General features: G+C 41.6%; 1 protein-coding gene across 4 annotated transcripts in view; it reads right to left on the bottom strand.

Annotated features, from left to right (window-relative positions):
- The window catches only part of ATE1 (arginyltransferase 1), a 102,037-nt gene that overhangs the window by 32,085 nt on the left and 42,357 nt on the right, over nt 1-27,595 (bottom strand). For all 4 annotated transcript variants that reach the window (XM_015425400.1, XM_015425399.1, XM_015425398.1 and 1 more), the window contains exon 10: nt 25,746-25,845. In XM_015425400.1, the coding sequence (XP_015280886.1) occupies nt 25,746-25,845 (100 nt within the window). The remainder of the gene's footprint in view (nt 1-25,745; nt 25,846-27,595) is intronic.

The raw sequence follows: 27,595 nt of genomic DNA, 5'->3' as shown, positions 1-27,595 counted from the left end.
AATGAGGCCCCCCCTTTCATTTAAGTAACAGATAACTAAGTTAATGCTGAACTTTAAACTACTGCAACTTGAAGTAAAACTGGGGAATTTCAGACAGGCGATAGATTCTGGAAGGGAACCGGTTCTCAAACGGGTTCTGGTCTGTCATTTCAGGCAGAACCCGTTTGAGAACTGGTTCCCTTCCGGAATCTATTTGCCATTTCATACACAAACGTTTCAGTCCCGTTTAGGAACCGGGACTGAAGCGTTTTACCTGTCATCCACTTCCAAGTGGTCTCCAGTGCCCTCTCCCGGTTCCGATACGCTTTTTTCGCCCGCACGGGCGATCTCCGGCCGGTTTTTTTTTTAAACGTTCGATTTATAGCGTTATAGCGCTATAACGGCATAGCATTATATCAATCCCATTGGAATGCACGGAGTGTTTTGTTATACTGCTATAGCGCTATAAATCGACCGTTGTTTTTTTAAAAAATCGATCACTCGTGCGGGAGGAAAACGGCGGGAAAACAAAGCGGTGCAAGTCTGAAATGCCAAACTGCTTCTGATTCGGCTCATTTCCGGTAGGGGCAAGCCCTGTGTGAAATGGCAGCCCTGTACCGGTTCACTTCAAAACGGATGATTGCCGGCTTGAAACCGGGTGAAACTGGGTAATGTGAAATTCCCCACTATTTAAACATCATTTCAGACAAGTACTGAGTGCTGGGAAAGGACTGTATGCTTTCAACTTTCTACCTAAATGCTTGAATAGACCAAGTGTATTCTTTTTATTCATTTAATAATTTATTAAACTTTTATATTTTGAATGCTCCAAGACTGATGTTTGTAAGCATATCATACCCACTTGGTCTTGCTGAGATGGGCACTGGGTAAGCTCACCATCCTTGGAGCACAACAGCTGAAAATTGCGAAGTTGCAAAAGCCTCCCCCCTCCCCCCGGTCTGGTTTGTAGAAGGAAATGGGACGTACGGCAGAGCCTCTAAATGGTAACACAGGTACCCAACACTAGATGTGAAACTCAGGTTAGCAGGAGATATTCTCAGAGTTGCTAGTGGCAGCAGCTGTTACCCAGTTTGTTTTTGGAAACTCCAGGAAGCAAGGGAGAGTAGTAGTATCATTGAGCAGATACTTGGGATGGCTCTGAGGTTTTCCCACCTCCTTGGCACCACCCTGAAGAAACAGGGAGGGTTTGCAATATCATACTTTCCCACATGGCATTTAAACTCACTATTTTGTGATATTTTGGTTGGTTCTAATAAAACGGGATTACACAACAACTGTTTTCGGATATTTTCTATGTATCAATATTGCTACTACAAATTCTGGTCTACAGTTTAGTTATTCTATGACCCTACCATTTATGAATGCTCTTGATCTTGAATGCAAAATGAATGTTCTTTATCTTGAATACATGCACTTCATAGGACAAGCTAATACAATTCCCTATATGTCTTAAGAACAGTCAGAGATACAAGTTACCATGCAGCTTTCATGAGAAGTTTCCCACTACAATTGAAAGTTCTGGTTCTTACTTTCAAAATCTTTAATGTTTTAGAGCCAGATTACTTGAAAGACTACCTTCTGTCATATTGGCCTGTCTCCCAGTTAAGATTTGCCTCACAAGCCTTGTTCTCTGTGTCCCTGCCTTGAGAGATGATGTAGGTGGCAACCAGACAGGCTTTTTTCAGTAGTGGCATCTTGCTTATGGAATGCCCTTCCCCTTGGGGCTCCATTGGCACTTGCATTACTTTCTTTAAAGTGCCACGCCAAAACGCTTCTATTCACATGGGCTTTTAATTAAGGGGTTGATCTATTAATACTGTTTTAGACTAGACTGTGGCCCCGGTCACACGGCAAAGTTGCCGCGGGAGAGGCACGGATGGTGGGCGGATTATCCGGCGCGATCACACCCCAACATCTGGGAAGTGGAGCACACCCGTGGCTTACCGCAGACAATACGCCTTTAAAAAGTAGTACCTCCAAGTTACTAGTAAACGTTTGCCAGAGGCTGCCTCCAGATGCCCATGGTGTGATCGCACTGGCACGCGGCATTCCCCTCCAGTCCCTCGTTTACCCGCCAGCGCCGAAGGAAGGACCCGTGGTGTGCCACCGGCGCATCTGATATCGCATCAAACTGCGCCGGGGCAATTAGCCACGCCTCCCCCCCGCGATATCCGGCCTGTGTGACCAGGGCCACTGTTAAGCTTTCAGTAGTCTTTTTTATGGTCTATGTTTTTATGCTGGGCTGGGTTTGTAATGTTGGATATCTTTTTTGTTTTGATTTGATTTCTTTTATCTTGTAAGTTGCTTCAGGCAGGTTTCTGGAGAACTGACATGTTTTTCTAAATAAACAAACAAATATATTCTCGATATGCAGATCATCCTGAAAAATATATTATAAACCAGCATCTCTGAGATTCCCGTTCTCTTGAAACTGAAAAAATAGCCCGTAGAACAAAACAGGAAGGAATGCACTGTTTTCATGGCTTTGGATCCTGTGACACATAAAAAAGGATGCACACAAATCCCTCCCTTCGCCCACTAGCATCTTCCCCCCACCCTCGCCAAGATCTCCGAACACTGATACGGGACATTACAGGACTTAAGAGGAGAAAAACTATATAGCAAAGGGGCTGAATGGGGGAGTGGAGGGAAAGAAACAGCCTGGTACCACTCCTGTACCAATGGAACTTCCATGGACAGAAGGGGAAGGTGATTTCACCTGGTTCCCCCTCCTCTTGGGCTACATGGCTTTTGTCAATGACAGTCCCATAATTTCCATCATCAGCACTTTACAGAGTTGCTGAGGGAAGACAGAGGGTAGGAAAGGAACATGTGCACATGTACTACAGCATTTAAGCCATTGTGTCAACAGTCCAGTTCACATATCATGCTCACCAATCAAAGGAATTCCTGAGCTCACACATACCTACCCACATCACTTTCTAGCTACCTTTAATCATGGTTCAGAGCTGCATGTGGACAAGAGTAGGGAAGGGAAATTCATGCAGACTAAATGAAGCACAAGGAAAGAGGGTGTAAACATGTAAGGTATTCGTTCTTGCAAACCCATGGTTTTCAGATAAGATAATGTGACATCTGAAGTGTTCTATTCCTGGCAATACATACCACTTTTATGATCATCTTACTAGCTCATACTTCAGAAATCTGGAAGCATACTTTAAGTTGGAGCTTAACTTTGTTTAAAACACCAATAATTTAAATTGCTGAGCTGTTGCCAGACCATTTAGCACATTTTCTCCTTTAATCCTGGATTCTCTCCTTGTGCCTCTCCTTGACTAAACTGTATTTCACACCTTCAGTGCTACACATTATGAATACAAGGGCTTAGTGTGCATTTGTGGTAAATCATCAGCTGTGACCTGCTGGGAGTTCACATACATGCCAGTGTAACAATGATCTAACTCTCCTGTTAAAAAGCGATTTAAACATTAGATACACTTGTCCAGTTATCACAATGAACACAGCTAAGTAATTATATCCATGTTTTAAAACAGGATATGTTTTACAGCAGGCTGCACTTTTATCACTTCAACACTGTTATCAAATGGGCTGCACAGCTACTTTATCCACAGAAAAGCATTCAAAGTATAATTTTAACTCAGTGTTTTCTTTTAATCCATTCTCTGGTTACCCCTTTCGCTTCCTTTACACATGCTTTGCTCCCCCCCCCCACCCCGCATGACCACAAGTCAGCATCCACTATCACTCAGGGTGACTACATGCTATGCATAAATATATATAACCAGATATCTAATTTGTTGTTTCTGAAAAGCAGCTTTTGGAGGGGACAAGCACAGAAAAGAAGCCTGGGGTAAGGGAAATGTCCCTTTCCCACATTTCAAATAATCATCTCCACCATTTTACTCCATATTTATTTATTTATTAAGATTTATATCTCTGCATCCCATAGTGCACTTTTCCCTTGTGATCCACCACATGTGTCTCAGAACCTGATCTTTGTGACATTCCTCTTTTTTGCCCCACCCCCATTTTTCAGTTGCTTTTCTCCAGTTTTCACCCAATTCAGTTTGTAACAGCACACAAGACATATTCTTTCATTAATTCACAGTGACAGATTCTCAGAAACATGTAGTAGCAAGGCTGGTTGTAGCTGGCTGGAAAATCTGATGCAAACTGCCCCAATATACCTCTAAATCAAAAGAGATGAAAGCCAAACAAAGCACTCTTCCACTTCTCTCCTATTTGGCACAGGTGTGGAGGGCCCTAAAACACTTGGACAATCCAATTATATATTTGCATATACTTACAAGTATGGGACTCAGGAGAAAGGGGAAATCACATTCCTTCCTTACTTTCCCTGCCACGTGCTATCACCACCACCTTGACTGAAGAGGCTTCTGCCTAGGTTCCCTTAATCCTCTCAACAAGATGGCATGAAACTGGAAGGCCAAGACTACTCACCAGCCACAATCATCTCTTATTCCAAGCACTGGACAGACAATTTTAGATCTTCAGACACAACTGCACTTCCTCCCATCTATTCCCTGCCCCCTCTTTCACAAGCAGTCAGTCCTGCTCATCATATTTAAACAACCCCAGATAAGCATGATATCTGGGAATAGAATGCCCCATAGGCTAGTCTATTTATGAATCAGGGATTGAAATGGAGAAGGGGTAATCTCTCCCAATTCTCCTCCTCTTTGCAGCCCAAGTCCCCCGACAAAGCATTTTGAGGATCACAGAGGGCTGCTGGAGAAGGGGGGAAAGTAGGAAAAGATCTATTTTGTCAGCAGAACATCCATAGCTAGCTCTCTAGACAAGCTGTAACAGTATTAGTACAAAACTCAGGTTACTGAAAATCAAAAGGCATTTTCCATCACTCTATCCCATAAGTGATCTTTAAAAACCGGGACAAAGGAATCATGCAAAAGACCCAAGGAAGTAGTATGAATATGGGAGGAAAAAAGGAAGACTGATTCCCTGTTGTTTTGAAGATGATGCTATTAATCCTGTTTCTGTCAAACTAACCTTTCTTGAGAGAAATCTGATAGTGTAGAAATTCTCATTTCCTTTTCTCTCCAACAGGGCAGATATTCCTGGACTATTCAATTTTCACTAGCTCTCCAGAGAACCCTAACAAGCTATGCCCAAGAAAAAAAGGGAAACTGTTCCATTATACATGGAGCATATTGGTTTGAAAATGTTGAACTGCTCACAGGAGACAAAACAACAGGTTTCTAAAAGATGCTTTAAAATGTATTACCTATGTTAAATATAAGCATTCTTGGTTCTTGCAGCGATGCACTGGCCTTTTACAAGGTTACAGAAAGTAACACTGACTGCCAGGTGAATCCCGTGTAAAAACAATTTTAATAGAAACAGTGAAATAAGAGCTGGAAGAGACCAATTAAATAATTATGTCCTACTGGGATAGGAAGTTCCCTACAGCAAGTTCTCAATTTTTCAGTCTGATCTACAGCTGTAATCAGTTCACAAGGACCTTCCACCACAACACAAATTTTCCTTTATTATGCCTCAAGCTCATCACTTTACCAACAATCTTCTAACTGGCTATTCTTAATTCAGCATTAAAACATAATTAACCTTCCTCTCAGAGGTTCTTCAATTGTTCATCCTCAATATACAAATATCTAGGATAGAGTTGCCAGCTCTGGGTTGGAAAATACCTGGAGATTTTGTGAGTGGAGCCTGAGCAGGGGAGAGACTTCAGTGAGGTATAATGTCACAGAGTCCACCTTCCAAAGTGGCCATTTTCTCCAGGTACACTGATTTCAGTTGTAATCCCAGGAGAACTCCAGCCACCACCTGGAGGCTGGCAACCTTAATCTAGATACACCAGTGCAGATAAAAGCATGGCTATGTGACTGCTTCTTGATCTATTGGCTATGAAAAAAAGAGATATAAGTGATATTTAGAAAGGTCACAAAATCAACTATTTGTGGAAGGCCAACAGAGTAAACTTTCAGTGTCCCCCTACCTGAACAATTTTTTATGTTCCATCAACATCAAAAGAGCAGAATACTTTGTTAATATTTTTGCCTCAGCTGTATATTTTATTTACTTTTTTTTTAGTTTTTACCCCACCCTACCCTGCAAGCGGGGTATTAACATACCTTGTTCATCCCTATAGTACTAACACAAGCCAGTTTTTAAAAAGCTATTTTAATATAAACAAACCTTTCAATTATAGTTAGCAAATCTCCAGTAAAGATAAAAAACCCACTGATGAACCTGAACTTGTAAATTACTAGTGAGACACCTCAAATATGACTAATAATAATAAAATAAGCTGCTGCAAGAGCCACAACACTTCTCACCAGCAAGTGGAACCAGAACACCTCATATTTTTAGATTCCAAAGATTCTACACTATAACAACCCAATATCTTGATTTTTTAAAAAAATAAAGGCTTATGGATTCACATATTAACTGACAATCATTGTAGAACCACTGCACACATCTTTTAAAACACATAATTTATAACTACTTGAGGGAAGAGTTTGCACCTTTTTAATGAATTCAAGATATGATGGGCTATCAAATACCATCAGTATTTTCAAAGTGTTTCAATTAGTAAAGCATAAGACACAATTCTACTATTGTCAGTTTTAAGATAAAGGACCAAACTTGTTTTGACAAGCTGTCTTCCTCAGTAATTAACCAGACAAATCATCTTTGCCATTACCATTAAAAGCATATCAATTTGGTTAATGGTAAAAAAATGTTTATGAACTTTTAAACACAGCTATTTATAGGAAATTGCAAAGTAGTTTTTCTAAGAGATTTGATTCTTTGGTGTCTGGGAACTCCATAAGCAATTTTACTGAGATATCTAATTGATGACATAATGGTTAGAGCTTTTGAAAGAACTTTCACTGAACATGGTCCAACAACATAAACACAATTCATATTACTGATGTCTAATTCTGTGTATTATTGTTGGCAATTGTTTACATGGGTTGCCTGCATACGTGACATAGGAATCCACTGTATATTTTATGCATGACCACTGATACACAAAGCTCATCAAAGAATATTTGGCCTTGTATCTGCCAAGAGGAGAATTTTATATGTTACAGTTATACAAGCAGAGATGTCCTACCAGGCATTCGGTTGAGGACAGCAACTGTTAACATCATGGCTGGAACCCTACCTGGACCCTTATTCCTTATAGAACTTACTTCCCCTTGAACGTGTGAAGCACTCACATACCAGATATGGTAGGAAGGTACAAAATTTTGCCACTTGCTTTTAATTACTGTATGTTGTTGGACATGGTTTTTATGTTTTTAGAACTTTGTACATTGCCTAGAGCTCCATAATTGTGGAGATACGTGATTAATAAATGGAATGAAATAAATATATAAACAAAATATTTACTGTATGTTGATTAAATGATGATCATTTTAGAATTTATTGGATTTACAGTAATTTAGTTTTGCATATTTTAATGTTTCTTACTTTCGGGGTTGGCTGCAGGTCTGTTCAAACCCCCCGCCCCTTTTGTTTATACTTGCTTACTTCTTCAAGATAGGGAGGACTCCTTGATTACTGGTGAAGCATTTTTGGTTTTTTAGCTGAATTTCTCTAATTAAAGAACAACTTGTATAACATACAGGCACAAAGATCTCTTAGTGTGCCAATTTTTTTCAGGAGCTTTCATACGGAGAATGAAAAACAATCATACTGTCGTGAATGCCACTACTGAATAATTTATCTTATGAGTTACAAGGCCTGGAAAAGAACTAGAATTCTCAAAAGAGTATTTAGTGTTTCACCTTATGCTAAAACAATGGAATGAAAAGATTATTGGTCTTGAAGGACTAATCTCATAAATATTATTTAGTCTACAGCTACTTTTGTACCTTGGTTCCAGACTGCTGGTGACAGCAACAGAATCTTTTATGGATTCTCCACTGAGCCAAGATGGGTGAATGTTTATTCAAAGCTGAAATAACAACAGCCAAATGAGTGACGGGTATAAAAAGAGTTCTTCGGAGAAACCAAATATTACAAGCATGCAGGCACTCAGTGGATTTAAAGAAAACAAATTAATTACCCTATGTATAAATATTTTGTGCCTCTGATTCCTTTTAGCTCTTTTAGTTTATAAATTTTACAAGTTGCCCTGCTTTGCAATAATATGAAAAAAGTAACAGTTACAAATAAGGGGGAAGTAACAGTTCCATTTAACTGAAATACCTCCTTATCCACTAATTCTGGAATGTTTCTTTTCAAATATATTTTAGACAGACAAACAAGAGTGAGCACAAATGAGCCCATGACACTCCATATTCAGAACTCAAAGATTTATAAAACTGTTAACATATCTTCCCAGTACACAGAGATCATATAATCATGATCATTCGTGGTTGAATAAGGAATTTAAATAGATGAAATTATTCTTCTAATACCAAATTGACAGTATGTATGAAAAAAAACCACCTTCTTTGTACATTAAACAAAGGACTGCCCTGACTATCCCCAAGAGAACTAAGAAAGCTTGCTGTCAGGTATGGGGAGGACCACAGAATATTAAAAGCAGCTGAGGCAGGGGCAAACGGGGGGGGGGGGGGATGAAAGGGGATGAGGAAACTGACCTGATCAAACCCACTGACAACTTGAAAAAATTTCAAGGAGCCCTGACCTAAATAGTCCAGGCAAGCCCAATCTCATCAGATCTTGGAAGCTAAGCAGGGTCGACTCTGGCAAGTACCGTGTTTCCCCGAAAATAAGACACTGTCTTATATTTATTTTTTCTCAAGAAGACACATTAGGGCTTATACCACAAATGCATAGAAATCCTGCTAGGGCTTATTTTGGGGGTAGGTCTTATTTTCGGGGAAACAGGGTACTTGGATGGGAGACCTCCTTGAAATACCAGAGGTGGGACGGCAGGGGCAGGCTTTATTCAGCCACCTCTCTTAATATCCTCCAGGCCCCCAGTAGGGGTCAGCCACCAGAGGTCACCATGACTTCCAGGTGCACATAGTCACCAGACATCACTATGACTTCCAGATTCACACACACTCACATGCATAAACGCACATAAAACACACAAAAAAGAAAAAGAAGAAAATTCAAGGACAGGAAAAGAGCCCAAGCAAGTTAAACAGCAGGTGGGCAAAATCCTCCTTTTTATTTCATTCACTATTAGCTAATGTGATTTTTAGAGAGGAAAATAAGATACAACTACACATTCTTAGCTTATTTCAAGACAATTTGGGGTTGGAAGAACCCAATTTAAAAATGTCTAAGACAATTTAAAACAGATTATGATTTTGTGTAATAATCACAAAATAATCAAATGACCACAAACAATAACAAGAGACAATATAACTGGAAATAAACAGTGCAGGGATTCTCTTTTCTGTATCTCCTGCTACTGCAATTCAGGGCTCTTTTTGTAGCAGGAACTCCTTTGCATATTATGTGACACGTAGCTAATCCTCCAAGAGCTTACAGAGCTCTTCTTACAGGGGCTACTGTAAGCTCTTGAAGGATTGGCTACATTAGGGGTGTGTCGCCTAATATGCAAAGGAGTTCCTGCTACAAAAAGAGTCCTGGTAATCATGTGCACTTATAAGGATGGAGATTGGTTCCAGAAAAGAATTTATATGAGGAATTGTTAAAGTGATTCTTGAGAAAGAAAAGCTGGAAGTGGCTTGTACATCCAGGTAGCCATCAGATCGCTTCTCCTGTAAGGACAGGATTGTGGATTGCTTCTCTCACAAGTAGCAACTTCTGGAAGAATACTTTTGGATTATTCCATCAGATTTTGTGAATTCATTTTTTACATTGTATACATTTTGATTACTTTTGTTTATTGTTCATTATTATGATTATTACACAAAACAATACATATTATATAAATTCTTTATAGTCTATCCGAATTGTTTCCTTTCCTTTTTGGATTCTGTACATGGTACTTTCTTTTGTTTACAAAACAAAGATGGCAGTTTGCCAGTCTCTCCATTATCACAAGACATAACAAAGTAAATAAACTGTACAAAAACAACCAATCCCCTTATTGATTCTTTTGTTTGGAACTGGGATTTAGACATGTCAAAGATCTATTGACCCCTATGACTCCAAATAAGGCATTACCCTTAAAGCCTGCTCGATTTCATGTAATCTTGGATAAGAATGTGGCATCTCTGGAGGCCACCATAATACTGACATTTTGCTTTTAAAATAAATGGCATGTGTCTGTACCAGTTCAATTACTGTTCTAACGTATTACAAAATAAAGCCAGCAATGACCCCCAGTTCTTATTCAAACATAGATATTATCATATATTTTAGCATGGAAGTAAACAACAATTTGGATTTACTGTATTAAAATTCACTTAGCCATCTACTTCAATATAATTAGTAAAGGATAGAACTTATTCAGTAATTGTAATATTGCCACTGCAAATGACCAAAGTCCATATTACAGTAAGATTCACCAGCTAAATGAAAACAGTTTTAAAACAACTGCACAGACAAATAATGGGTATTTTGATTCAAAATCCCTGAGAACACAGATCTAATCATCATCGGCAATGGTACTCCAATTCTTGCCAACATTTATCTCTCTGCAATACTGCAATACTGCCACATACCAGTACTGCTTCATTTATAGAAGCCACCCTAAACCTTTTATTTACTGATACAAATTTTATAGAAGTTAAAAGTAGCGATACCGATCTCATCAGCCAATAGCAAAATGGCCAATCTCTAACCAATACCTTTCTAGACTGTGAAATAGCTGAATACTTCATGTAACACAAATTAACACATCTTTCCCTCTCAAATACAAATTTACTAGAAACTGTAAAACTATTTACCTACCATAGAACTACAAAAGTCACCATATTTCTGGGGGAAAAGCAAATAATATTGGGTGATGCAAAAGCACATCAATTTAGTGCTTAACATCAGCCCTTTCTTTCAAACAGGTAAGGTATAATGAGAAATAATGAACTTACACTCCAGGAACAAAAAATCACACTTACATGGTATAAAAGATGCAAGGTTTCTAGGGACATCCCCCTGTATACTTCGGTAATATAAATCATGGCATCTTAACAGGTCATTATATTAGGTGACATCTAATCTCAATACAACTTTTTTTTGTATTCTGCTGTGATTAGCAAGCATATAACTGCACTATGGCATGAATAAGATGTGATCAAATTCTCCCTAGTGTCTCATTCAAGAACAGTTTGTCTCAAGCTTGTTATGGGAATCTGGAATTAATCTTTCTGGCAGCTCCCTTTGACAGCAGCAGTCAAATTAGCCCTAATAACTTAGGAGCTATTAACCCCTTTCTCTTATCCCTCAATTGACCTGAAATTTAAACTTTAAGCGAGTACAGATTTTTTTAAAATGGGAAAGGTGGAAGGTTAATGTATTTTTCTACTGTTTTTGTGTTAGATTTTAAAAATAAATTAACATTGTATAAATGTATTCAACAAGCTTCCTTTCTTACAAAACAAGTATGATATCTCATACAGTGTGACTACAATGTCCACTCCTTGCACATATATATTTCCCTCCCCCCCCCCAACTTATTATTCACTTGGGAAAATATAAGTTTACACATACATGTTGAAAAGTCAATGGGAGGCAGGCCCACCATCGTATTTTGCAGTTATTCAAAAGGTTTGTCAACTGCACTGTGATGTGATGCACCTAGATTCTTCTAAGGTGGTCTGATAAGTTTTGTTAATGCTGCATAAACTTGACATGGCCTGTCATTGCAAGTTCACAGAAGTATACCTTGTATAAAGGTAAAGGTTTCCCTTGCTCAAAAGCTAGTTGAATCCAACTCTAGGGGGCGGTGCTCATCTCCATTTCCAAACTGAAGAGCCAGCATTGCCCGAAGACATTTCCGTGGTCATGTGGCCAGCATGACTAAACGCCGAGGCCCATGGAATGCTGTTACCTTCCCACCGAAGTAGTACCTATTTTTGTTGTTGTTCAGTCGCACAGTCGAGTCCAACTCTTCGCGACCCCATGGACCAGATCCCGCCAGGCCTTCCTGTCTTCCGCCGTCCTCTGAAGTTTGCTCAATTGTACCTATTTATCTACTTGCAATTTCTTGCTTTCGAACTGCTAGGTTGGCAGGAAATACCTTGTATACAGAACTATATATACAGTTGGGCTATTGGACAAGGGGAAAATTCTATACCTGTATAGAGATTGCCCATGTATCTTGCACATGTAACATTAAGATTGGCTTTAGGTGGACAAGATAGCAAGTTAACTGTATTCACCCATGTCATTAAAGTGCTGAGTTGTCAGGAAGTAAGTGAGGGGCAAAGACAGCCAGTGTGCAGGATATAAAGACTAGTTCAAATCCATAATAAGCCACCAACATTGCTGTGTTGTGGAGACACTATTTCTCAGGTTAATTTACCTACTTCACATGGTAGTGAAGACCACACAATGAGCCTACTGTACTGCAACCTGGCCGGAGCACTTGGAAAGGAGAGGGAAATCCAAATACAGCAAAAGAGAGAAGGCCACCTGTGTTTTCAAGTGTTCCGCTACTCGCAAGCTACTTTCTTACTTCAACATGTTTCCAGGTTTCACAATGTACTCAACGCAGCAACAACTTTCTTAAACCTGCTGCTGTTTGATACAAGCAGCCAAAACGAACTTTAGGACAAGCCGGGCTTTGTGTCTCATGAAATACACGTCAATCAGTGAAAGCGAACAAGGTTTCCTGAAACTCTCACTGAAAGATAATATGTGGTATGGACTACCCTTTAAAACAGTTGTCTGGAAACCCACAGCTCAGCTTTGCCAATGTAACCCATCCTATAGGACATAGCTGTGTACACAGTAAACAGGAGAAATACTCAGAAACTTAGAAATTTCACAGGCCCAATTTTTCTGGCACTGTGTGTAACTGGTAGAGGCACTCACAAGAGGTTCTGACCTTACTTCACATAAACAGAGTGACTCTTTTTTTCCAGACCAAGTTCTCCAAGTCTGTATTGTTAGAGAAGAGCAGTTGCTCCTGCCTGGGTGGATGTGTCTAAGCTATGTGGTGTCTTAGGTATGCCTGGGGCAGTGCATCAGAGAAGAGAAGTATTGGTGCAACAGTTTATGACCGACCCTTTCATTCGTAGTGAACTCTGAAGAATCCACTTTCAAGGAAATACACACAGGATTGCCCTTCAGTATTCTTTGCTCTAAACTACTAAACACTAAGCATCAATACAGATTTAAACAGGATTTCACAGTAAATGTACATCTGGTAAATATAGTAACTTTTAAATAGCCACTTCATGCTATTCAGAAGCAGCTATCTTACAAAATGGAAGCTCAGTTTGACCTTGCCATTGCTTCAAAATGTATATTCCCATAAGCCCAAAGGTCTCCTTTTCAAACAAATGACCATTGAAGTAATTTACACATAGATGACAGCAAAGGGGGGAAAGCTGAACAAAAGACTAGTTTGCCTGAGAAATACTATAGGTACCACATGTGATGCTGTTAATCTTATATTTTAATAGCAGTCAGAAATTACTTGGATACTTAAATCTGGTGACTGGAGCTGTGAACAGGCAAAACAGATCTTTCTACAAACCTGAAAGGGCCCCAGCTTCCCAGAAAAATGTGAGATCTAAAAAAAACTAAACATGGGGTGTGGGGGGTTTTTGTTGTTTTTTTAAAAAATAGGAAATAATAAAAGGAGTGCCTGTACCTTTAAGCAAGGGATTCTGACAGAAGCTGTTGCTAAGCAACAATAATATTCCAGGCTGCATTTCAGTGCATAAAAGGCAGGGGGAAAGGGTGCCTTCCAGGCATATTTTGTCCTTTTCAGGGTGATTCATTGAGACAATGCCTGATTAGGGTTGCTAGCTCCAGGCTGGGAAATTCCTGGAGATTTTGTGGGTGGAGTTCAAAGAAGGCAGGGTTTGGGGAGGGAAGAGACCTCAGTCAGATATAACAACATACACTCCACCCTCTAAAACAGCCACTTTCTTCAGAGGGACAAATCTCCGTTGCCTGAACTTCAGTTGTAATTCTGAGAGCTCTCCAGGTCCCACCTGAAGGTTGGCAACTCTAGGCCTGGCAGCAGCCTCTGAGTGACCTGATACCACTCAACTTGCATGACTCAACTAGGTCTGGCTGCTTGCTACTGTTCCTCAAAAATGATGGTCACAGTCACAGAACAGACCGCAAAAAGAAGAAAGAAACTGTGAGGTAACTGCGCTAGATAATATTTCAATAATAATCACAAAATTGTACAAAAATGTGTGCAGAAAATTATATAAATATACAAGACAATAGAAAATGATGTGTTGACGATGGTCCCCGGAATGCTCTATCGTTTCGATACTATTCTTCTTCCGAGAGTGAATGAAAACAGCGACTCTTGGTCTGTCTTTTCAACTAGTAGGTATCAAAAATCCATAATATTCACCGATGTATCATGACTTAATTGCAAGAATTTCTCTGACAGAATGTTCCTGGGGCAAGGTGCTTGTATATTGCCTCTATAACAACTCTAGGCCTGGCAGCAGCCTCTGAGTGACCTGATACCACTCAACTTGCATGACTCAACTAGGTCTGGCTGCTTGCTACTGTTCAACAGCAGCCACCCTATGAAAGCCAGGGTGCTATAGCAGTTAGAGCTCCAGCGTAGGGTCTGGGAGACCCAGGTTCAAATCCCCATCTTGCTCTGGAAGCTCACTGGATGATTTTGGACCAGTCATATACTTTCAGCCTAACCTATCTCACAGAGTTATTGTGCTGATACAAAGGAGGAAAGGAGAACAAGGTGAGCTGCGTGAGTCCCCACTGTGGATATAGGTGGAGTATAAATCAAGTAAATAAATAATAAATATAGTTGAAGATGGGAGGTAGATAAAAGGTAGGTTGGTGAATGGCTGAGGAGGAGAGAATGAGGCAGGGAACTGTGGCACTACGCAACTGGGCCATAGTTTTCCTAGGCAGAGGTTGCTGGGGGGGGGAGCTTAAGATAGAGGGGCAGATAAAGGTAGGTTGGGAAGGAGATAGGGTTGCCAACTCCAGGTTAGGAAATTCCTGGATATTTGGGGGTGGGGCCTGAGGAGGGTGGGGCTTGAGGAAGGGAAGGACCTCAGAGGGGTGTAATGCCATAGAGACTCCACCCTCTAAAGCAGCCATTCCAGAGGAACTAGGTTACTAACCTCCAGGTGGAAGCCAGTGATAAGCTGGAATTACAACTACTCTCCATATGACAGAGATCAGATATCCTTGAGAAAATGGTTGCGTCAGAGGGTAGACCCTGCTGAGGCTGCTTCCCTCCCCAAACCTTGCCCTCCCAAGGCTCCACTCCCAAATCTCCAGGAATTTCCCAACCTGGAGCTTGCAACCCTAACGGGAACTGAGCTCTGTAGTTGTGGGATTTGTTGTGAATCCAGGAGATCTCCAGGCACAACCCTAGGAGAGAAGGAAGCAGGAAAAGGGGATAGGCTATGGGGTTTTAGGAAATGAAAAGGGAAGATAGCAGGGGAGGGGGAAATGAGATGCTTCCCACAAGTCCCTTGCAGGTGCCCACTTGCAACTAGCTAATTCCCTGGTGATTCAAGTTAACTGGGGTATAAAATAATAATATCGGGTTCTGTCATGCTTTGTTTCTATTTAACCTGGCATAACATAGTGCATACTGAACATCCCTCAGAATCTGCTCTTGAGAGGGAAACTAACTCTCTGGTTAGAGCCCTGGAATTGGCTCTGCACACCTATGCTTGTTACTGCAATGAGGCCAAACATTGGGTCTTCCTGTTTTTTTATATTTGTGCTAGAGTGCAAGTTCTCCTTGGAGTTGCTCAGGAACCTACTTTCTGTCATCCCCAGAGTTTGCTAAAGCCTATCAAGGCTTTAAAGAAGTGCAAGCTGAGTTTCGAAGAGGTAGAGGAACTAGAGATCAAATTGCCAACATTCGCTGGATTATGGAGAAAGCAAGAGAGTACCAGAAAAACATCTACTTCTGCTTCATTGACGATGCTAAAGCCTGACTTTGTGAATCACAACAAATTATGGCAAGTCCTTAAAGAGATGGGAGTACCAGACCACCTCACATGTCTCTTGAGAAACCTGTATAAGGGTCAAGAAGCGACAGTTAGAACCGGATATGGAACAACTGATAGGTTTAGCATAGGAAAAGGAGTACGACAAGGATGTATATTGTCACCTTGCTTATTTAATATATATGCAGAGTACATCATGCGAAATGCTGGCCTGGATGAATCACAAGTGGGAATTAAGATTGCTGGGGAAAAGATCAACAACCTCAGATATAATGGCAGAAAGTGAAGAGGACCTGAAGAGCCTCTTGCTCAGGATAAAAGAGGAGAGCGCAAAAGTGGGCTTGAAGCTTAACATCAAAAAAACTAAGATTATGGCATCTGGCCCCATCACTCCTTGGCAAATAGAAGGGGAAGTCGTGGAAGTAGTGACAGACTTCACGTTCCTGGGATCCCAGATCACCGCAGACTGTGACAGCAGCCATGAAATTAAAAGACGCCTGCTCCTTGGGAGGAAAGCGATGGCGAACCTAAACAGCATGATAAAAAGTAGAAACATCACCCTGCCAACAAGATCAAATCAGTCAATCCTAAAAGAAATCAACCCTGACTGTTCCCTGGAAGGCCAGAAAATGAAACTGAAGCTCAAATGCTTTGGCCACCAAATGAGAAGGGAGCACTCACTGGAGAAGACCCTGATGCTGGGAAAGATTGAAGGTCAAAGAAGATGGGGATGGCAAAGGATGAGATGGTTAGACAGTGTCATAGATGCAACGAACATGAAATTGAGCAAACTTCAGAGGACGGCGGAAAACAGGAGGGCCTGGTGAGATCTTGTCCATGGGGCCGCAAAGAGTCGGACTCGACTGTGCGACTGAACAACAAAATCAAGGCAAAACAATTCCTGGTCATTCTGATACATGGAGGTTGGCAATCCAGCATTCAGAACTTCAGCAGCAGTTACATTCCTGCCAGGCAGTGTTCCCTCTAAGCTGAGTTAGTGTGAGCTAGCTCAGTTTTCTAGCCACTGGCTGACACATTTTTGACTTAGCTCAGGAAGGATTGCTCCAGAGCAAACTAATTTATGCAGTAGCCAAATTGCTCACTCACAACTGTAATGCCAGTAGCTCACAAAGTAGAATTTTTGTTCACAAGACTCCACAGCTGAGAGGGAGCATTGCTGCCAGGTCAAGTCACAAGCATTATCTGACACTGTCAAATGAACATGAAGGAAAGGAAAGTCTTACTTTCTTTTTTCCTTTCATTCATTCAAAGAAGCTCATTTTCAGTGATCCATGATTCACTGTTCCAGGATAAATTAAAACAGATGTACTCTGTTTTATGTGCTCTAAACAGAAGATTGCTCAATTAACTGAAGAGACAATGAGAGAATGGAATCCAAATAATGAAGCAGCATATACCACTCTGTACCACTGCAGACCTTGTTTGACATTTCATGTGACTAAAAAAATCCACAATGCCAGTTTAACCTTAATAATTTGAAAATTTATCAAAATTGAATCAAATATTTGAGATACTTGTTGCCTTCACTTCTCAACAGCAATGTTTTCTTGAAATATTACTAAAAATCTGTAGATTGTTTAGATTGTCTGAATCCATTTTGTAGACACTTAGATTGTTTTCAGCAATCAAAACATCTTGTTTTTAGCAATCAAAATATCTTATACTACGTCCCCACTATGCATTAAACTTGTATTCTCAAAAAGTCTGCAAAATAGACTGGCAAGACATTCCCTAATGCGAAGCTGACTGGTGTAAATTTTGTTTCAAATATTTTTTTCAGATGAAAAAGTAGTCTTATTAACAAACCTTCATTTTCTTGACCTTTTAAAGTTTATAGTGCAAAAGTGAAAACAATGTTTTTGCCTCCTAACCATAAGCTAAAAAGGTGCAGAAAATAAAGACCGGGGAAAAGCGGGGGGGGGGGGAATAAAAACAGCAAAGTTTGCAAGTCTGTGGACGTAGTTAGGAAGCTTCCTGGAGATTGGTCAGACAGGTTCAAGATTAGGAAGTTTCATTTTCCTAGGAGATTTCTTAGTCTTGCCCATAGTTCTCTGGAGCCTTAAAATTATACTTTGGGAAAGTATAATTACACACTCCCACAAATGACTTTACACATTGGTTAATGTCATATTTTAAAAGCTGATCTAGAGCTGAACACAGAAAAAAAGTTACCCTACTTTTTTTTTTTTAAGTATTCCTGAAAGATACTTGCCAATGCTGTCCCTGCTCCAAAGTAAACTGATGGGAGTTTGCCCGTCACTGATATCAAAACTTCCTTCTTGGTGGTCTGGGAGTGGGGCAGTCCTCTTGTTTGGGAAATGCTCCTCCTTTCCAAAAGCAGGGTCGATCAGCTAAATTTGATCCCAGAGGAGAGGGATCTTCAGTCTGTTTCCAAGCCATGCCTCCCAAAACGAATTATATGGATGGAAAGAAAGAAAACTCCCCCTCCAACAGTTATAATGTAAACCAAACTATAACAGGTTAAACAACCCTAATAACTGTTAAATCTTACAAACTGTACAATGCTCAGTTGGAGTACACCCCTTTAAAGTCCCTCCTCTTCAGATGTCTGCAGGGGGGCACGACCTTACCACTCTCCAGCTGATCTCCCAGAGTTCTCAAAGCCATCCCAAGAAAAGCTCTTAGGTGGGTAGGACTGCCCCACTCCCGGACCACCGAGAAGGAAGCTTCACAGTAAGTAAAGACAAATCTTCCATTCTCCAGTGGTCCCTGGATTGGGCAGTCCTCACGTTTGGGACATAAGAATGCAGTGTACCCAGGGTGGGTGTCCAGCTTCAGAACCTAGAGGGTATGCTGTAGAACTCTTCTAACTGAAGGCTACCTCGGCAGAAGCCATTTTGTCAATTCTATAATGCCTGGTAAAGGAATGCACTGATTTCCAAGTAGCCACCTCACAAACTGTCTCTAACAACGGGAAGGACCTATAGGCTACAAGTGTTGCTGTTCCTCTAAGGGAGAGAGTAGTGATACCCCGGAGTGGCTCCAGGTCCTTGGCCTTGTATGCCCCAGGGCTGACTTCCTAAAGACACAAAGAGTGTGCCAGACTTGCAAAAGGGTTCTATCCAAATAGAAGCTTAAAGATCTATGTATGTCCAGGCAATGCCACTCCTTCTCCCCCCTGTCATGTTTAGGATTAGGGCGGAAGGAGGGTAATACTGTTTCCTCTGCCCTGTGGAAAGTGGAATTCACCTTGGGAACAAATGCTGGGTCAGGATGTAGTACCACCCTATTGTTTTGGAAAACACAAAGCTCCCTATCTATAGACAGCACACTCAGCTCTGACACCTGTCTAGCCGATGTAATACCCACCAAGTGGGAAAATGATGGACCTGAGGAGGATACAGCAGGGCAGCTCCCTTTAAAAACCTTGTAATATGGGGTGCTGAACCAAGGATTTTCCTTTCCAAGTATTTCTAATGGCTGATATGGCCACTACCTGACGCTACAGCATACTAGTGCTTAGACCAGGGGTGTCAAACATGCGGCCCAAGGGCCGGATCAGGCCCCCGGAGGGCTTTTATCAGTCCCACAGTGGAACTGGCCATCTCCTGCTTCCAGTTCTGCTGCTGTTGCTGCTGCATCATATCTTGCTTCGCCAGACTCTCTCAATTGCTCAACCATTTCATGTTTTCCCCTGGGTCCTAGACTCAGAACTCTGAGCATGAGATTTCTGTGGTGAATGTCAATAAATCAAAAGTAGGTTTGCAGCTTACAGATACACACCTGAACAGCATACTCAAGATTGCAACAGGACAGATATTTTGATGCAATTATTCAGAGCAACAGGTGTCCATTATCAGATATTGTTAAATAAACAAAATATTGCAAGAGTGCTGTTTTAAGCATGTTTTTATTTTAAGTAAAAAAAATCTTTGTGTTTGTGTCCTTTATAAAGTTTATATCTCCACTACCTAGCATTACATTTTATGACACACATGGTCCAGACCAACAAGGTCTCATTCATGTCAGATCCGGCCCTCATAACAAATGAGTTCGACACCCGACCTTTCTCCAAACCATCCTGAAGGAAAGATAGTAGTTTGCTAACTGATGCTGACAGGGGCTCCAAGTTCCTACTGACACACCATTCTTGAAGTATCTGCTAGGTATAGTTATAAACCCTATTTGTAGAGGTTTTCCTCGGTTCTAACATGGACCTAACAACTCTATCAGGATGACCTATCTTTTCTAATTGGCTGCGCTCAATCTCCAAGCTGTGAGGCGTAACATGTCTGGGTCAAGGGTGTGTTATTGACCCTTGTGACAGAAGATTCCCTATAACGGAAAGCCTGGGAGTCTCCTGAGTGAGAAGCCTGGATGGGGATAGAATCTGAAGAGCCAGATAGGCCCAGGTCACCTACTCCCTAGGCCTTAGGAGGTAGAGAGACACCACCTTTGCTTCCATTTTCCCACCAAAAACACCTCTGCATGCCACAAGGGAAAGTGAAAGCAAGCCCTCCTGTGGAGAAGCCAGGGGACAAAATGTCTTCCTTACTCTCAGAACTTGGGGGAGGGACTGAGTAGGACTCTGCCCCGCCCCATCCTGGTCCCAGGAACAGCTGAAAAAACAATCCCCCTTTGTCACAGGATAACCTTACCACAGGATAACCTTACCAGCTCCTTTGATGTCCTATGGAGCTGGTGCCTGCTAAGCTTGTGGGAGGGGAGCGGCGATTGCTGGCATGACCAACAGGCTGCTGTTGACTCAACCATGCCCTCAGAAAAAAACAGAGGGGGATCCCCCCAACCCAAAGATTGGGGATCTTTGTGTGAGTCTGTGGCTGTGCGTGGGCCTGTTGGAGACCCAAGGGCCATTGGCTTTCCCTTGCTCGCATTGCTCTTCTGCAGCACAGCTGGAGAAGAGGGGGATATGGGCCCTTTCCTCCCCCTCTGAGGTCCCTTCTGGCTTCCGACTGAAGGCTCAGTTCTCTTTTTCTTCTCCGGAATGCTGCGCTCAAGAGGAGCACTGCCGTCAACTTCCTGCTCCTGGAGCAGGGCAGATAAGACTGGAATGCTGCGCTCAAGAGGAGCACTGCCGTCATCTTCCGATAAGACTGGCGATCCCTGGGCAAGTCCCTCCCCTCCAGGATCAAATTCAGCTGATTGATCCTGCTTCCGGACAGGAGGATCCTTTCCCAAACATGAGGACTGCCCCAATCCAAGGATCACCAGAGAACAACTTATTTTCATTTTACTTTCTTTTGCCATCAAGCTGCAGCCACCTTATGGTGACCGCGTAGGGTTTGCAAAGCAAGAGATACTCAGAGGTGGTTTCCCACTGCCTGCTTCTACATAGCAACCCTGGTATTCCGAGGTGGTTTTCCATCTAAATACTTACCAGTGCCAGACCTGCATAGCTTCCAGGATATGATGAGATTGGGCTAGCCTGGACTATCCATGTCAGGGCAATTGTCCTCCTTGACATATGAAGCCCAAAAAATAAGTTGATGTGGACTAAAGAATCCACCAAGGAACAAAGCAGTAGCTGCATGGTGTATAGGACTGGAAAGATACTGCAGTCCTTTCCAATTTTTAGTGGCAGACTCACAAGAGTATGTGGCTAAACAACATCCTGTTGGGCATTTGCTCTACCGTGGTTTTCCATTTTTGCTAAGGCAGCAAAGCCAAGTTTGCTTTAAAAAAAGTGGGGGGAGGTTAACTAAATTCCAGAGTCAGGGAACTGTGAAAAAACCAGAGCTCAGGGGATTTCGGCTGCCAACGCTTGACTATGCGGATGTGGAATTGCGAGCTACTACTGTATGAGCTTTCAATACAGCAGAAAAGATGCTGACTGCCCTAAAACCTAACCACAGAACCTGGTTCTCAAGCACTGCACAATTCCGAAAAACTTTGCTTATGACCACAGCCCATCAAAGGTATTTAGTGTAATGATTAATCACAGATGAATTGGCCTTTTGTTTCTTGGCTGGTACTTCAGAAACTTTTCTACTATTCTAGCCACTGTTATGAGAATGAAATGGACTGACTGAAATAAATGCATTTCCTGTGGCCCTTATGCAAATCTGGATGAAGTTTTTTTAATCAAGACACCCTGTTCAAGTCACAGAACGGTTACTAAACCAACATACAGACACGTAACCGTTTCTCACAATTAGTTCACTGTAAGCTTCCAAGAATACCTTTTTAAAATTGCAATCTCAGTGGAAAAGTTTTTGAGAAGGGAGACAGCCGGCCAAAGTAAGCGACATTGTGGGCTTAAATTGAAACTAATTTGCATGAAAATGTGCATGCAAAGAGAGCCTGGGAAATGCCGCAGGGCGAGGAAGCTCAACTTAAAAACAAAATGAGTATCTTTTGACAACTTATATAAAGATCAAGGTTAATGAAGGACAAACAAAAAGGTGGCCAGAACAGTTCACATACAACAGCATTCCAGCAAAGGAGTATATAGTAGGGACTATCTGATAATACATTATAGGATAAAAAGACAACAGTACTGGAGAGGAAGGTACAGGAACATAGTGTGGGGTTTAGCACACTGAACAGTTGTTTTGAGAAAGAGCTCATTTAAGCCCCAAGCACAGAGATGAATTTTTAACTGTGCTGACATCTGACACACATCTACAGCCACATGCAAGTTACTCCTCCTTGTGATTACTGCCTGTATGTGAATCTCACAGCCATATGGGTGGAATGATCAGTACCTGACCACTACCCCATGAGGAGATTCAACTTACACTCCCAACTCAGATTACCAAATCAAGTATAGGAGTCCCAGTACCATCTCAGAGATCACATTGGCATCTCTAAGCAGGGCCAGTTCTGATTTTTGGGGCCCTCAGTACGATGCTGTCCAGTGGGGCCTCCTTCCAAGCACAGTTGTGTCACCAACAGAGAGAACAGGAAACAAACGGCAGCTGTTGGTCCTGGCTGTCATTGGTTCTTGCACAACTGCTACTAGGACCAGCAACTGCTGCTCATCAGTCACTTGTCTTTCCCCGCAGTGGATGGCTGGTACTCCCAGCACCTTTCACTGGTCACACAAAACACTTGACACAGAGCATCCTCTACTATCTGCCCTCTGACTCTCTGGCAGAGGACAGGAGAAGAACAGAGGGTGTGCATGCCAAAGGACAGACTGGGGTGCAGAACGTCTAGAGAGGTCTGATCCCTCCACTGTCGACACCAGAGGGAGCACTGTGGTCACACAGGTAGAACCTCACAGGCTGTTTGGTAGCTATCCCACAATGCTACCCACTAGGTTGGCCCCATCTATAAAGCAATGCTGCTGGCAGTCTGTACATAGTAAAAAACTTAATTAAGAACATAAGAACATAAGAGACGCCAATGTTGGATCAGACCAAAGGCCCATCCAGCCTAACACTCTGTGTCACACAGTGGCCAGAAATACCAGTGCCATCAGGAGGTCCACCAGTGGGGCCAGGACATTAGAAGCCCTCCCACTGTTGACCCCCCCAAGCACCAAGAAGACAGAGCATCGCTTGCTCCAGAGCCCCTATCTATACCTTGTGGCTAATAGCCACTGATGGACCTCTGCTTATCTAATTCCCCTTTGAAGCTGTCCATGCTTGTAGCCGCCACCACCTCCTGTGGCAGTGAATTCCATGTGTTGATCACTCTAACCCGACTGCTCAGCAATTTCATTGAGTGCCCACGAGTTCTTGTATTGTGAGAAAGGGAGAAAAGTACCTCTATCTCTACCTGCTCTATCCCATGCATAATCTTATAAACCTCAATCATGTCTCCCCTCAGTCGTTGTTTCTCCAAGCTAAAGAGCCCTAAGCGCTTTAACCTTTCTTCATAGGGAAAGTGTTCCAACCCTTTTATCATTCGAGTTGCCCTTTTCTGCACTTTTTCCAAAGCTATAATATCCTTTTTGAGGTGTGGTGACCAGAACTGCACACAGTATTCCAAATGAGGTCGCACCATTGATTTATACAGGGGCAATATGATATTGGCTGATCTGTTTTCAATACCCTTCCTAATAATCCTCAGCATAGCATTGGCCTTTTTTATTGCAGTCACACACTGTCTTGACATTTTCAGTGAGTTATCTACTACAACTCCAAGATCCCTCTCTTGATCAGTCTGCGCCAGTTCAGACCCCATCAATGTGTATTTATATTTAGGATTTTTGGCTCCAATGTGCATCACCTTGCACTTGGCCACATTGAACCCCATTTGCCATGTTGACGCCCACTCGCCCATCCTTGACAGATCCCTTTGGAGTGCCTCACAATCCTCACTGGTTTTCACCACCCTGAACAACTTCGTACCATCTGCAAATTTAGGCACTTCACTGCTTACTCCCAACTCCAAATCATTAATGAACAAGTTAAAAGCAGTGGACCAAGTACTTTTAACTCAGTAGCTTCGATCCCCTTACCTGGGAACCCTGATGTCCATACCTTTCTGGGATTCAACCTTATTCTTAGTTTGCCAACTACTTGTTATATATCTTTGTAAATACATAACTTACCCACTGACTCAGGGTGTCACAGCTTTAATTAGTAATATATCTATTGTTGCAAAAAAAGGAATGAGTATGAGTTCATGTCCCTTGGAATTAGCTACTGAGTTAAAAGTAACTGCTAAGGTTGAAGTATTTTTTCGTTTTTTCAGTTCCTTACCAAGCTTTTAGTACCTTGAATGCTTTTGTAGTTCCGAGGAATTCAAATATAGGAAACTGCATTTAACACTAACAATATATGCCAAAACGTCTGTGGGAAGAGTATTGCTTTTTGGATGGAAAAGCCAGATTACCACTAAAAACCCATTTTGTCAGCAACTCATGGCACATTCTGAACCACTACTGCACTTTAAATTAAACTTCTCACCAGTGACTAAATTGGACAGAAGAGTTCTTCGCCAAGAAGAGAAATCTTTACAAAAGGGTTAGGAAACATTAATTTAAGGCAGGATCAGAGGATGTGAAATTAGGAACTGAGGTAAGGTGACGGATTCTAAATTAAAGGCATGGGTGTTACAGTCATCAGCCAATGTACTAGAGTTTGAGTCTCTTCCATATACAGAAAAAAATGAAGTCTATTTCTACTGTTCATTTTAAAGCGGCATTTGGAATATCTGCAAGAACAGTCTTCAACAGGAAATATTGCTGCACATCCTTCACTTAAAAACTGTAGTTTTTCTTTCCTGCTTTCGTTTTTGCACCCCATCTCATTTTCCTGCCTCAGGATTCCCCTCACCATTCACTGTAATTACACAGTTTATCACAATTAAAAATAGGGCAAATTTACCAATCCTCAATAAAAATGGCCAGGATCCAAGGAGTTATTTTAGGCAGATCCAAAAGCTTGGGCATGCCCAAGGAAGTTTTTTTCTTTTCTTTCTTTGAGCAGGAGATCCTTACACAATATCACAAGCTACCTCTTAAAAACGCCTCCCAAAAAAGTTTTGCTGTATCACATGGGAAGTAGCTGTCGAAGAAAATGAAGCCAAGAATAAAGCATCCCTTTGGGCATGCACAACTTACAGATCTTTGGATCTTGGCCATGAAGACTTAAGTAGATAGAGCTGTAAAATGCTTCAACTCTTGGAACCAAACTGAACAGCATCCAGTACCATTTTGGCCATGTAAAAGTAGAGAGGAAATCAACTGGAATATATAGGTCTATCATAACCACATAAAACACTCAAGACAGATTGAAATCAGACTTTCTAATAAAGGAACTTAATACTTACCTTATATCTCATTTTTGGGCAAGAATGAATATAAAATCCCATGTAGTAATAGCTTAGGTCAGAAGCTTTTTCATGAAGTTGCCTAGTAAAGACAATTTCCCTGTAAAAGAAGCAATCATTCTGAATTGATAAGAAGATAGTATTGGATAGATGTGGTCAGGGATGCAAGTAACTCTTATAAAAACGTAGAACAAGAATTGAATGACCTGATTTTTGGCTTATGATGAAGGAATGATTACATTTAAGTAATGAATGAGGATAATAAATGCAGAGCCTGCTCCATATAAAACTCAACAAAACCACAAACTCTTTTAAGTAAGAGGGCCAATTTTGCATTTTGTCCTGCCAAGAAGCTAATCTGAAATTCAAATTGCAAGTGATTAAAGGCACCCTTTTAACAGGTTTCTTGTTAATATTCATGCACTGATGTACTATAGAAATTGGGTCTAGTCACTGAATCCAGCTAGGCTAAAACAGTACATGCAACTTGAGAGAATTTAAAACCAACAAGTTTTGAGGGAAAGCTTCTAGTGAGGTCTGGCACTTTACATGCAAATAACTATCTATAGGCAGCAAATACATAGTATGTAGTGAGTGCTTGTGTTCTATGCTCATACTATTTGAAATAAAATTGCTGGGGTTTTTTTCTTTTTGTTACATTGTCCTGAAGCACTGAGATCCTAGATGTCCCCATTACATTTCTTATTTGAAGACATTTGTTTTCTCCAGTCTGGACACAAAATTGAGATTAGTGGGCAAGTATATACAACTGCCATTTTTGTTTTGTTTTTTAAATATTGTTTTTGCTAGTAGTATCACTAGCTAGTATGGTGTAGGGGTTAGGAGCGCGGACTCTAATCTGGGAGAACTGGGTTTGAGTCTCCACTCCCTCACATGCAGCTGCTGGTGTAACCTTGGGTCAGTCATAAGTTCTTTCAGAGCTATTCTCACAAGGGCAGTTCTTGAGAGAGCTCTCTCAGCTCCACCTACCTCACAGGGTGTCTATTGTGGGGAGGGGAAGGGAAAGGGATTGTAAACCGCTCTGAGACTTCTTTGGGTAGTGAAGGGTGGGGTATAAAACCAATCTCTTCTTCTACTTTCCATCTCTATTCCTCAGTCTTTGTTTTGTTCAACTGTCTCAACCAGTATTTGGTAATGCTGAAATACATATGTACGGTAAGCTAAAAATTGTGCTATTTCCACCAGCCACAGGCTGCTGCTGTGCTGTCATGGGCCTTTTATGGAAATTCTAACTGATGATGAGCAGTCAGCAGTTAACCTGTGCAACTAGTGATAGGAGGATGGGGAAAGGGTGCACTACGGCAGTTGAGGTAGAGAGGGCAGCTGAGGAAGACCTAATAAAGCTCTAACTATGAGAGTTGCAGAATGTCAGAGAGGCAGGGGAATCAATCCAAGGAGAGGAGATGCTATGTGCTATTGTGTGCACAGTATTGAAGAATGCTGAATCTCACACACCAGTTCAAGGTAACCAGCTAAATCTTGAGTGGGATGCATATTGTGCACCATGACCAAAACATGATCATGGCAGCGGATCTGGATATTTCCCTGCATCCCTCATCAACATTGTCCCAAGAATCCAGAGAAGGCAATGTTGGGGGATCAGGGGAACTTCACGGACACAATGCAATGAAGTGCAGTAGGGCTGCAGCGAGGAGGGAGAAATCAGGTGAATCACCACTATTCCACCTTACCAGTAAGAAGTTTTATCTGTCACATTGTCTCTGCCAGCAGAAGGAAGACAGCAGGGGAGATTTCAGCAGTTCTCTCTCTCCTTACCAAGTGTCCCATGCTTTGTGGCTTTTTGTGCCTGTGGCATCCCCAAACCCCAG

This window comes from Gekko japonicus, unplaced genomic scaffold (assembly GCF_001447785.1).
Source record: "Gekko japonicus isolate JY-2015 unplaced genomic scaffold, Gekko_japonicus_V1.1 scaffold183, whole genome shotgun sequence".
Classification (NCBI taxonomy): Eukaryota; Metazoa; Chordata; class Lepidosauria; order Squamata; family Gekkonidae; genus Gekko; species Gekko japonicus.
Note: the sequence above shows the minus strand (reverse complement) of the source record. Positions and strands in the feature narration are given on the sequence as shown.